Genomic DNA, 13,533 nt, shown 5'->3' on the forward strand with positions numbered 1-13,533 from the left:
TTGGTACCCCGGATTGAACTCAGGAGCACTCGACCACTGAGCCACATCACACCCCCATCCCTATTTTGTATTTTATTTAGAGACAGGGTCTCACTGAGTTGCTTAGCGCCTCGCTTTTGCTGAGGCTGGCTTTGAACTCGAGATCTTCCTGTCTCAGCCTCCCGAGCCACTGGGATTACAGGCGTGCACCACTGCGTCCCGCTCCTGTCATCCTTGTACCTGGGGCCATGATACTCTTCTCTGAATCATTTCAATTTTTAGTATATATGCTGCTGAAGTGAGCATATAATAACCTTATAGTTAACCTTATAATAAATATGTGTTTTAAAAATCTTACTGGGATTTTGATAGAAAATGCAATAACTTATATATCAGTTTGTGAAGAACTTCACTACATTGAGTCTTCCAATCCATTAACGTGGTCTGTTTCTCCGTTTATTTAGATCTTTGAATTCTTTCATCAGCTCTTTGTAGTTTTCAACACAGAAGTCCTACACATGTACCCAGGCATTTATTTTTGTGCAAGTGTGAATGTTATTTTTGATATTATTATTATTATTGGTAATAGGGATTGAACACAGGGGCACTTTACCAATGAGCTACATCCCCAACCCTTTTTTTATTTTCATTTTAAGTCAGGGTCTTGCTAAATTGTTGAAGCTGGCCCTCAACTTGGGATCCTCACAAGTCGCTGGGATTACAAGCGTGTACCACCACACCCGATTTTGGTTTTCCCATGTTCATTGCTAGTTTATAGAAACAAAATTGACTTTTAAAGCTGTTTTAACAGTGCATAGGATTAAACTCAGAGCCTGAAGCATGCTAGACAAGAACTCTCTCACTGACCTACATCCGAGTCCCCAAATGATTTTTTTATGTTGATCTTATATCCTGCAACTTAGTTCTGGGAGAGCTTTGTTGTGTAGATTCCTTGGGATTTTCTACATAACTCATGTCATCTACAAATAATGACAGTTTTGTTTTTCCTTTCTGATCCATATGCCTTTATTTCCTTTTCCAGCTCTCCTGAGTTAGTTACAGTTTCTAGTACTATGATGAATAACAGCAGTAAGAGCAAATATCCACGTGTGGTCCTGAACAAGGGAGTAAAAAGCTTTCAGTCTTTTACCATTAATCATGATGCCAGATGTAGCAATTTTTATAGGACTCTTTATCAAGTTGAGGAAGTTCGGCTATAATTTTATCATTCTGTTGTTCCTTCTTCCTTGTGTTTTGAGAGTTCTTTTTTAATTATTTCTTTTCTGTTGAGAAAAATTTCTTTTGCTTTCTTTTAGGGTAAGTTTGTTGCTAATAATCTCTTTTAGCTTTCCTTTGTTTGACAATGGGCTGATATTCTCTTCATTTCTAACACATATTTTCTCTGGACATATAATTTCACAGTTCTTTCTTTCAGTACTTGAAAAATGCCACCCTGTTTCCTTCTGCCCTCCAGGATTTCCAAGGAGGTCCGTGTCATTCAAACTGCTTTTCCTCTCTCAGTAAAGTGCAACTTCTCTCTCCTACTTTCAAGAGCTTCTGTCTTTAGTTTTTAAAAAGTTTGTGTTTATCCTGTTTGGGACTTGCTCTTGAATCTATAGATTTTGTCTTTTCCAAATCTGGGGAATTCTGAGCTATTATTTCTTTGAATACCTTTTCAGCCCCATCTCTTTTCATTCTGGGACATCTATGACATGAATGTTAATTTTTTTTGGTGTTGTTGTTGTTATAGTTCTCTGTGTCCCTGAGGCTTGATTTTTTTTTTAAGTCTATTTTCTTTCTGTTGTCCAAATTGGGCAAAGCTTATTATCTTCAGCTTCACTGATTCTTTCCTCTGTCCTCCCTATTCTGCTGCTGAGATCATTCACTGAGTTTTAAATTTCAGCTATATTTTTCAGTTCTATAATTTCCACTGAGGTCTCCTTTATGTCTTCATTTCTTTGCTGAGTCTCTGACTTTTTTGTTCCCTGAAGCGTTTCTATAATGATTGTAATGATTGCTTTAAAGTCCTTGCCAGATAATTCTTGCCACTCTATCACCTCAGTGTTGGTGTCTCTGCCTTCTCTTATTCAAGTTGAGTTTCCTTGGTTCTTAAATGAATAAATGATTTTCAACTGAAATGTAGACAACTGAGGTTTTGTGAGACTCTGATGTCTTAGAGTCTTATTTAAACATGCATGCATGCAGAAACCTCAAAGCAGTTTTGAACACTTGATTTTGTGTGGGCTGGGGTAGAGCGCAGGGGGTACTGGGGATTGAACCCAGGGCACACTACCACTGGGCTACACCCCCAGACCTTTTTATTATGTTTTGAGACATCGTCTCACTAAGTTGCTGAGGCTGGTCTTCAACTCGCGATGCTCATGCTCCAGCCCCCTGAGTACCTGGGATTACAGGAGTGTGCCACTGTGCCTGGCTAAACACTTGATTTTCAAAAGACCACAGACTGTTTACAGAACAAATGTTAAGCCTTACTTACTAGTAAGGTTCTCCATTTTTCAAAAAAACATCTTGTTCCTTTGGGCTTGCACTTGCTTTTAGCTCCTTCACTATTACTCTTGCCACACTGGTACCTGTGTAAATCTCTCCAAGAAGAACCTAAAACCAAAGAACAAGTTTGGGTTTTTTTTGTTATTTTCATCAAAATGGTAAGAAAGAATACCTCATTTACCATGAAATGCAAAACAAGAAAATAAATTAAGCAACGACTAGATGGCCTTCTACTACTTTACATACCATCTCACAAAAGCTTAGAAAACTTAAAGAATTTTTCTTCAATAAAAGGGCCAGTTTAGGGGCTGGGGTCGTAGCTCAGTTAGTAGCGTGTTTGCCTTGCATGTGTGAGGCCCTGGGTTCGAATCTCAGCACCACATAAACAAATAAATAAAATAAAGGTATTGTGTAAAAAAGGGGGGGGAGCAATTTAAACTATTCATTAGAAATTATCAACATTCACATATTTTACACATATTTCTTTTCTGTATATTTAAAAATTCATTTGTATTTTTATGAAAACAAACCATGACATTACAGAAGAGCAATTTATAAGTTCAAATCAAACACAACTCAAATGTTTCTCAAAACACTTTCAACTAGATTGTTATTTAGCCTGTTACAAACATGAGGAAGTTAACTGACAGCCAGCCAACGTACAATCACTGCACTGAAACTTAAAAAATCCACGGTATTCTAATAATACCAGGCCCTTCTCTTGTACCAAAGCTTCAATCGAAACACACATAAAAAACACTCCACTGAAATTATCAGAATACAAGGTAAGAATGAGCTACTTTATATAAGAACTAGCTATAAGAGAAATATTAAACATAACACAAGTCAGTGCAGAGGCATTCAAAAATCCATATTTTGCCATTTTAAACTCAAGGAGTAAAGGTTTTTATTATTTCTAAAAAATGACCAAAACTAAATGACTTCCTTTAAAAGAGTTTTTAATCTTTATAAAATATATTAATTTTAATGTCCTGGAAACAGTAATATATTGAACAGAGCTCAATGTGTTTATCAGGAATATAAGGGCAGAAAAGTGATGAGAATGGGAAATTCTGATAATTAAATAAGTCATATTCTTTGTTTTAAATAGTTAATGCGGGGATGGGGTTGTGGCTCAATGGAGGCACAACCTTGCACGTGTGAGGCACTGGGTTCGATCCTCAGCAGCACATAAAAATAAAGGTATTGTGTCCATCTACATCTAAAAAATATTTCAAAAAAATAGTTAATGAATGTATAAGCAGCATATCATACAATATCAATTTCAACTACTCCATTCAAAATAGCCTCAAAAAATATAAAATGCTTGGGAATCAATCTAACAAAAGAGGTGAAAGACGTCTACAATGAAAACTACAGAACACTAAAGAAGGAAATTGAAGAACTTAGATAATGGAACATCTCCCTGCTCTTGGATAGGCAGAGTTGTCAAAACGGCCATACTACCAAAACTGTTGAACAGATTTAATGCAATTCCTATTAAAACCCCAATGACATTCTTCATAGAACTAGAAAAAGCAATTTTTGAAATTAATTTGGAAAAATAAGAGACCAAGAACAGCCAAAGCAATCCTTAGCAAAAAAAAAAAAAAAAGAAAGAAAAAGAAAAGAAATGAAGCAGGAAACATCATAACACCAGACCTTCAACTACACTATAGAGCAATAGTAACAAACACAGCATAGTATTGGCACCAAAATAGACATGTAGACCAATGGTACAGAAGACACAGACTGACCCACATGAATATAGTTACCTCATACTAGATAAAGGTTCCAAAAACATATAGTGGAGATATATAAAAGATAGCCTCTTCAACAAATGGTGCAGGGAAAACTGGAAATCCATATGTGGCAAAATGAAATTAAACCTTTATATCTCTCTTTTTTAATATTTATTTATTTATTTATTTTTTAGTTTTCGGCAGACACAACATCTTTGTTTGTATGTGGTGCTGAGGATCGAACCCGGGCCGCACGCATGCCAGGCGAGCGCGCTACCACTTGAGCCACATCCCCAGCCCAAACCTTTATCTCTCACCATGCACAAAACTCAACTCAAAGTGGATCAAGGACCTAGGAATTCGACCAGATACCCTGCGCCTAACAGAAGAAAAAGTAGGCCCAAATCTTCATCATATTGGATTAGGCTCCAACTTCCTTAATAAGACTCTTAAAGCACAAGAAATGAAATCAAGAATCAATAAATGGGAGAGATTTAAACTAAAGAGCTTCTTCTTAACAAAGGAAACAATCATTGAGGTGAAGAGAGAGCCAATCAATAAATGGGAGAGATTTAAACTGAAGAGCTTCTTCTTAGCAAAGGAAACAATCATTGAGGTGAAGAGAGAGCCTACAGTATGGGAGCAAATTTTTAGCACATGCACATCAGAGAGAACACTAATCTCCAGGATATATAAAGAACTCAAAAGACTTAATACCAAAAAAACCCAAACAACCCAATCAATAAATGGGCTAAGGGCTGAACAGATACTTCTCAGAATAAATAAACTGATCAACAAATAAATGAAAAAGTGTTCAACATCTTTAGTAATTAGAGAAATACAAATGAAAACAGATACTCTAAGATTTCATCTCACCCCAGTCAGAATGGCAGCTACCAAGAGAGCACTCTCTTGTTTTTAAGTTTCCCAGTTTATGGATTTTTTATAGCAGCCTGAATGTTGGACAATCTTCTGGAAAGAGTTACATACCCAGGAATGCTGCAGGTTGCGTTCCTATGCAATTTCCCTAAGCAACCTCTATTCACACTACAGTGTCTATGGAGAATGTGGAATGTCACGATATAATTCATAATTAACTTTAAATTCTAAACTGTATAATCAGGAGGAGAAAAAAAAATCAAAGTGAAAAAACAATGTACCTTTCCAAACCAGCCATTTCCAATTTCCTGTATGTAGTTTAGGCTGTGGCGGGCAACTTGAGACTTCAAACCTTCTGTAGAGAAAAGAACATTCAAAATATGAATATCTAACTAAAAATAAGTATTAAATACATAACCTATAAAGTACAAATTTTAACACAGATTTAATGCTTGTGCTACTGAGGATAGGAAGGATAGTAGAATGAAACAGATATTATTACCTTATATACATATATGACCGCATGACCGATGTGATTCTACAACATGTACAATCAGAAAAATGAGAAATTATACCTCATTTATCAAAGAGCATAAGTGCATTTACTATCATGTATAATTAATTAAAACAAATTTAAAAATTATTTAAAAAGGTAGAAATAAATATATAAAACACCTCTTTAAAACTAATAATGCTGGGCACAGTGGCACATGCCTGTAATCCCAGTGACTTGGGAGGCTGAGGCAGGAGGATCGCAAGTTCAAAGCCAGCCTCAGCAATTTAACAAGTCCCTAATCAACTTAGCAAGACCCTGTCTCAAAATAAAAATATAAAAAAGGGCTGAGGATGAGGCTCAGTGATTAAGCATCCCTAAGTTCAATCCCTGGTACCAAAAATAAATAAATAAGTAAAAACAAACTAATAAAACCAAAACAGTTTTAAGTCTTAACACGGACACTATTTTTGAATTAGTATTCTGTCTGATTCTAAAATACCTAGTTCTGTTTTATGACCCAATAACTCTAGTGTGGAAACACTGTCAAAAGGACCAATTATAAGACTTAATGAAAGTCCAGAAGAATGAGAAAAGGAGAAAAAATAATTGAAGACAATGGTAGAAAATGCCCCAAATCTACTAAAGGATATGAATATACATATCCATGAAGCTCTATCAACTCTAAGTAACATTAAACTCAAAGAAATCCACACCAAGACATATTAAATCAAACTCTATCCAGAGATGGAGAACTCTGTAAGTGGCAAGAGAGAAACCATTTACCATGAGCACAGAATCTTCAATGAGATGAACAGTTACTCATCAGAAACTATGGAAGCCAGAGGGCAGTGGCAGTGGCTCACAGATAAAGAGCTGAAAGAAAAGATCTGCAAACCAAGAATTGCATGTTTGGCAAAACTATCTTTCAAAAATGAAGAGGAGGGCTGGGTTTGTGGCTCAGCGGTAGAGCGCTCACCTAGCACGTGAGAGACCCTGGGTTCTATCCTCAGCACTACATAAAAACAAAGGTATTGTGCCCAACTACAACTAAAAATAAATAATATTAAAAAAAAAAAAAAAGAAGAAGAGGAGGAGCCAGTAGCAGTGGCCCGTGCCTGTAATACATATCTTATGAGGCCAAGACAGGAGGATCACAAGTGTAAGGCCAGCCTCAGCAACTTAGAAAGATCTTGTCTCCAAAAAAGGTCATGGGCTGGGTCTGGGAATGGAGCTCTGAGGTAGAGTGATCCTGCGTTCAATCCCCAGTTCAGAAAGAAAAAGAAAGATATTCTCAGATAAATGTTTAGGAGTTTGCTGCCCATATACCTGACCTAGAACAAATGTTTAAAAGGCTCCTTTAAAAAGAAATAAAGATCTTCAGTAAACCTAAGTAGGTAAATACACAAGCTAATGTTATCGTACTATTGATATGCTATTCTTTTTATTTCCTACATGATTTAAAATACAAATGCTTTAAAAAATAGAAGTAGGCACAAAATGTATAACACTATAATTTGTGACAATGTAAAGGGAAGGAAAGTGCTGTACGAAAACAGGGGTTCTGTATGCTATTGAAGCTGATTATCAATTTAAACTCCATCGTTACAAATTTTGAATGTGAACCGTGATCTTAATCATATTCACTAAGAAAATATCTAATAAATATAGTCAAAAGGGAATGAGAAAGGAATCAATGTGGTATACCAAAATAATAATTCTTATTAAATTTCAATGGCCTATTCTGTAGAAATGGAAAAGATAATTCTAAAATTCATATGGAATCCAAAATAACAGAAAAAATCTTGAAAGACGAAAACAAAATTGGAGGACTCAAACTTCTCCATTTCAAAATTTACTACAAAATAGAAGCTACAGTAATCAAAGCCATGTTATAATGGCATAAGGGCAGGCATATCAATTAATGGAATATAATTAAGAGCCTAGAATAAATCCAAACAAATAAGATAAATTGATTTTCCAAAAGTGTGCCAAGAAAATTCAATGGAGAAAGGACAGTGTCTTCAAACACTGTTATTGGGACAACTGGATATTCACGTGTACAAGAATTAAGCTAGACCCTTACCCTACACCATATATAAAAATTAAGTCAAAATGGATTAAAGATTTAGGAGCTAAAACTATTGAAGATAAAGAGGAAAATCGTCATGAGCTTGGATTTGACAATGATTTCTTAAATATGACACCAAAAGCACAGCATCAAAAGAAAAAAAGTGGATAATTTGTATTTCATCAAAATTAAAAACTTTTATTCATGAAAGGACATTACCTAGAGAGAGAGAAAAGAGAACCTATAGGCATTGAGAAAATATGTGCAGATCGTATGTTATTATGAAGCTATCATAGTTAAGACACTGGTACTGAGACAAAGGAACAGACTGATTAAGTAAAAAGAGAGCAGAAGGCTAAAATAGAGCCACACATGTAAGCAGAGAGGAAAGTCAGGACCAGCAAGTGAATGAAGTTGGGAGGAAAAAAAACAGTAATCCACAAGGAAAACTTGCTTCCCCATACTCAAAAATCAACTTAAGACAGGTTATAGGCTTAATGTCAAACTAAAACCTTAAAACATTATCTCTTTTTTAAGACACTGAGTCCAAGACTATTAAATTTTGGCTTCTAAAAAAGATTGCTAAGCCAACTTAACATCAGTTCATCAATATATAATTTTTTTGTGTATGTATGTGATTGATTTTTCTTTCTTAGAGTAACCTTTTGGGTTTCCTTTCCTGTGAACTTTTTTGTGGTTACCATGGGGATTACAGTTATCCTAAATTCGTAACAATCTAGTTTGAAGGGATATCAACTTAGCTTCAAAAGATATAGCATAAACCACTGACACCCAGCTGGCAGGAACAGAAACTGGTACAACTCCTGTGGAGGGTAAGTTGGCAAGAGCCATCAAAATGGAACACATACATTATTTGACCCAGTTTTAAAAACGTATTCTACACATGCACAACAACCTAGGTACCAGCTTTGTTTTTAATAGGAAAAGATTAGAAATAATCCAAATATCAATAGGAGACTGTGCTAAGATTATATAATTCAAATAGTATAATATATAGGCAAGAATAAATATGTTATCTTTATTGATATGGAAGTATCTCTTAAGAACAACTGGTAAATGGAAAAAAGCACAATACCAAGCAATATATCTACCATGGCAACTTTGAGTAAAAGAGGGAACTTCCTACACATGTGAGGGATGGAGAGTGTATGGAAATCTCTGGGCCTTCTTCTCCATTTTGCTGTGAACCTAAAACTGCTGTACAAAAATAAAATCTTCTAAAAAATTAAAACAAATTTTAAAATGGAAGGGAGGGGTTTTCATCTGGAAACCCTAGAAAGATACCTAAGAAACCAAGAGGAGCAGTTGTTACCTGGGGAAGTCAGGGGTGGGAAATGAGGTTTTACTGAAATATGAGAGGGTGACTTTTCATCACTCATACCTTTCTATGCTTTGATTTGATTTTTGAATTGTGAACATATTGTCTGTTCAAAATACAAATTTTAGAAAGAGAAAAAGGAAACAACGGATAGAACTTGCTTGTGAATATGTGGCACAGCTTTTTTTTTTTAACATATAATCATAAGTATCTTTCATAGTTAAATACAGCTTATCTTCAGCCTTTTACAGGGATATGAAATACTTCACTATTTGCCTATACTGTAATTTAGCAAGTTACAGATTGCTATTTAAACATTTTCCATTTTGTATTGCCAAACAATGCTGCAATAAATCCCTTTGCACACCTTTGTATACTTAATTCGTTCCTAAAGACAAATCATTAAAAGTTCAAGTGCTGGATCAAGAGCAAACACATTTTACATCTGTGTGTGTGGTGCTGGGGACTGATGCCAACTGCCAGATGCCCCTCTGGGGAGGGTTTCTCCCCACTTTACAGCTCCACTAACAGCAAGTGGAAGAGACTTCCCGTTTACACACACACACACACTCCCAATCGTGACCTATTGCCACTTCTTTTCCTCATCTTACTTGAAGTTTGCGTTTCTTCAGTTACTAGTAAAGCTCTTTTGTCTTTTGGCCATTTGAATTTCTTCCCTTGAGTTTCTTCTTTCATGTCCTTATCTTAATTTTTTCACATTACTCTTTTTCTTATACTCGTGAGAACTTTTTTTTTGTAATACTGATGATTGAACCCAGGGGCGCTCTTCCACTGAGCAACATTACTCATCTTATTTTACTTTTATTTTGAGACAGAGCCTTGCTGTGTTGCTGAGGCTGGCCTTGAACTTTTGATCTTCCTGCCTCAGCCTCCTGAGTCACTGGGGTTACAGGCCTGTGCCACCACACACAGGCCTCTGAGCTATTAATATGTTACAATTTTTCATCCTTTTTGTAGTTTACAAATATTTTTGCTACTATGTTAAATAGGTTACACTCTTTTTTTCCCACACAGAATATTTAATTTTATGAATCAGATCTGGCTATTTTTTTTATGGCTTCCAGATTTACTGCTATACTTGGAAAGCCTCTTATATCCCAAAATGATAAAAATACTCTGAAAGTATTCTAAATAGAGAAACTTACAATGATTTCTTCCTATTAAGGGGGATTTTAGAGTGGAGGAATTCAGCAGAACAGAAAGGGGCATATATATCCGACAGGAGGACGGTGGCCCAGCTCACGCCACGTCAGTCTGTGGTGTGGTGAAGGTAAACCAAAGCCAGAACGCCTCTGGGAGGTTTTTCTTTCTGGTCCAAGGAGAGAGAAGGTCCTTTCCTCCCTCACTGCAAAACTACAAAGATATGAACATGGAGCGGCCAGCAGTCATGCTCCCTACTGAAGAGAGATGCCATCTGAGAGACTGAACTGACATTTTAAGAAAATGAGAAAGGGAAGAGAAAATGAGCAGTTGACTGTAAAATGCCCATGGAGCTCAAGGTCCTGGTTCCAGCTATCTTCAAGATCAGCTTCACCCCTACGCCTTCTACGGTCTGGGTTTCTTTTCTACTGATGCTGATCTGAGTTAGGATTCAACTGAAATTAATTGAGGGTTAAATTATAGTCCTATAAAAGCCCCAGTCTCTCAGGGCTTTCTTTACACATGAAGAAAAGAAAATTATCAAATAAACTACAATAAAGCATTCCAGTTTAACAATGAGTATACTTAAGTTATCAAGAATATGTTGGACTCCTTTCAAACTAAACTATTTTTTGTTGTGGTAAGAGTATTATTTACAGAAGTTAAAGCTAAGTACTATGTGTCATTTTTTAATATTGCAACACACAAATATTAAATATACCTTACTTTACAAATACCTTATATGAACTATACTGGTATATTTTAACCTTACTTTTTCTTTGAGTCATGCATGCTGACGAAGTGTAATCAACTTGGGTTTGTACTGCCCTAAAATACAACCCACAGTGCATGTGGTACCACAAATGGCAAGTTTGGCACCTATGAAACCTTAAACAGCCTTCTTTTAGCAGTCTTGGAAAACCTGACTTCTTAAACCCTCTACCTGCTATACAAATAGCAATAGTGTCCTTTAATGCATTCAAGAGATCAACTAACATCTAATCAAACTCTATCTTAAAAAGTGAATAAAAAGCCATCTGATTAACAGAACTGTATATGCTCTCCTCCCTAGAGCAGAATGTTCTAGTAGAAGACAGGAATGTCCAGAGTCTATAGAGAAACCAGCCTACTGAAAGACAGCTGAGGAGCTCAATCCCACTATGTAATTTCAGTGCATCTGGGAGACAAGTTTTATTCTTTTATCAGACCCAGGGTCCATAAAGGAAACAAGTTTTGTAGTTTTTTTTTTTTTTTGTGTGTGTGTGTGTGTGTGTGTGTGGGTGCTACAGATTGAACCCAGGGGTGCTTAACCATTAAGACACATCCCCAGCTCCCCCAGCCCATATATATTTTATTTAGAGATAGGATCTCACTGGGTTGCTTAGGGCCTTGCTAAGCTACTGAGGCTGGCTTTGAACTCACGATCTTCTTGCCTTAGCCTGGAAGCAACAGCTTTTGCTGGAATAAAATAAGCCCGAGCACTGGAACAGTGGGGAGCAGAAGGAAGAGAAACACACAGGCAAAGGAGGAAGTGGGCTGCCCAATATTGCACGATAGCAGCAAGGCTCCTATTGTCACTGCTCAGAAACAATGCGTGGAAATCTAACATTAGGTAAGGTCTTACCCACAGAAAGCTGGAACTGTGATGGAGCTGGAAGTGAAATATTTGGTACTGAAAGTGTGAAGACCTCTGCTGGGGACTGGACAGAAGGGGTGTCTTCTGCTGGTGGTGTGAAATCTATCTCATCATCAAAATTATCTTCAAATTCCTAAAATCAGAAAGAACCAGTATTAAAAACCATTGGCTAACATTTAAGATATGACTCTTGCTTCAATTTACTTGTAATATGCTGTCAAAATTCCCCCAGTTCTTACTTACCTCAAGTGAAAAGCATATGCAATTATGCTCTCCAACTCCAAAAAGCAAAATAAAATTTGAAAATAAATCACACATATTTTATGTAACTTTTAAAATTGATAGTTTGAAGTTAAATGCAAAATTTTCTAAAATGGCCATGGAACTTAACATGGAAATACTCTCCCAAGATCAAAAGTTTGCTTATAAATTATTAGAGTTTAGACAATTCTTCTAAAGTTATCATTCACTTTCACAAATATATTTGCATACTGAATCAAAACAAATTTTTATTTTTAATATTGTATGCGTTTTTAATTACACTGTGATTTCTATTAAAATAAAGACAGTTAAACAACCAGAAAAGATATTTTTAAGTAAGTCCTATTTCTCCAAGAAAGTAATGATGGAAAAAACTGCTACACTGGGCAGAAAAACCAGAGCACACGAATCACAAAGACCAGTATGACACTGTGCAGCACCTAAGTGCGCCTAGCTTACAAGAGAACCCAGTACTCCAAAGACAATGACTTGAAAATTGAGGAGGTCCCAATCAGGCTGTGGGAACCTTTTAAATGGCTCTATTGGGCAGAAATTCTCCCCATCCTCCTATCCTCATTCCTGTGAACTGAGCACACCTTGGGATCCAGGTTAATTTAACACAGACAGAGAAGACTGTCAAGTGGTTCACTGATTCAGATAATTACAAAGTACCCCCTTCCTCAGGCACCACACTGAAGCTGAGAAGAGATCAGTGGACAAGACCCATTTTTCTGCCAACATCCTTTTCTTCTTCTACCACCTTCCTTTAGCCCCCCAATACAAGAAAGAAACAAAAAAATTATAATGTTAGATTTCCGTTTTCACATACATGTGAGAAGACTTTATTCTCATATATGTCATCTATGTGCTTGAATGCATTAAAGGACATTATGGTTATTTATATGGGAGGAGGGAGCAGGAAAAATGTGATACTCAAGTTCAATATGTGAGGGCTGGGGTTGTGGCTCAGTGGTAGAGCGCTCACCTCACACGTGCGAGACACTGGGTTCGATCCTCAGCACCACATAAAAATACATAAGTGAAATAAAGGTATTGTGTCCAACTACAACTAAAAAATAAATATTTAAAAAAAAAAAAGTTCAATATGTGAGGACATATCTGAATAAAGAGATTGTTCAGTTTTTCTTTTGGACATTCCTAAAGGGTTTTTCATTAAAAGGACTTTGTCCATCACGCTTTATCTTAAAAATAATGCCACTCAAAATGTGGCAGCAACATGACATAACCAGTAAATATACCAGTAGATGATTCTAAAATTCAGAGAGGTGATACAGTATAACAGTAATTGAAAAAAATGACATAAGCCTGGGTAATGGGTATCTCTTACAGTTATGCCAGTGGCTGTCTGGATGAACTTAGGCAAATCACTTTTCCAGACTGTAGCTTCCTGGTGTGTAAAGGGACTTCTCTGGGACCACTGAGTTCTAAAATTGCAGAGCCCTA

At 36.3% G+C, this 13,533-nt stretch overlaps 1 protein-coding gene across 2 annotated transcripts in view; it reads right to left on the reverse strand.

Moving 5' to 3' along the window:
• Lmtk2 (lemur tyrosine kinase 2) overlaps nucleotides 1-13,533 on the reverse strand; it is a 90,007-nt gene that overhangs the window by 50,592 nt on the left and 25,882 nt on the right. For both annotated transcript variants that reach the window (XM_046453684.2, XM_046453683.2), the window contains exons 3-5: nucleotides 11,797-11,941; nucleotides 5,390-5,463; nucleotides 2,477-2,595 (exon numbers count right to left, since the gene is read on the reverse strand). In XM_046453684.2, the coding sequence (XP_046309640.1) occupies nucleotides 2,477-2,595; nucleotides 5,390-5,463; nucleotides 11,797-11,941 (338 nt within the window). The remainder of the gene's footprint in view (nucleotides 1-2,476; nucleotides 2,596-5,389; nucleotides 5,464-11,796; nucleotides 11,942-13,533) is intronic.

This window comes from Marmota monax, unplaced genomic scaffold (genome assembly GCF_021218885.2).
Source record: "Marmota monax isolate L192 unplaced genomic scaffold, Marmota_monax_Labrador192_F-V1.1 WCK01_AAM20220418_F8-fsc00148, whole genome shotgun sequence".
Lineage (NCBI taxonomy): Eukaryota > Metazoa > Chordata > Mammalia > Rodentia > Sciuridae > Marmota > Marmota monax.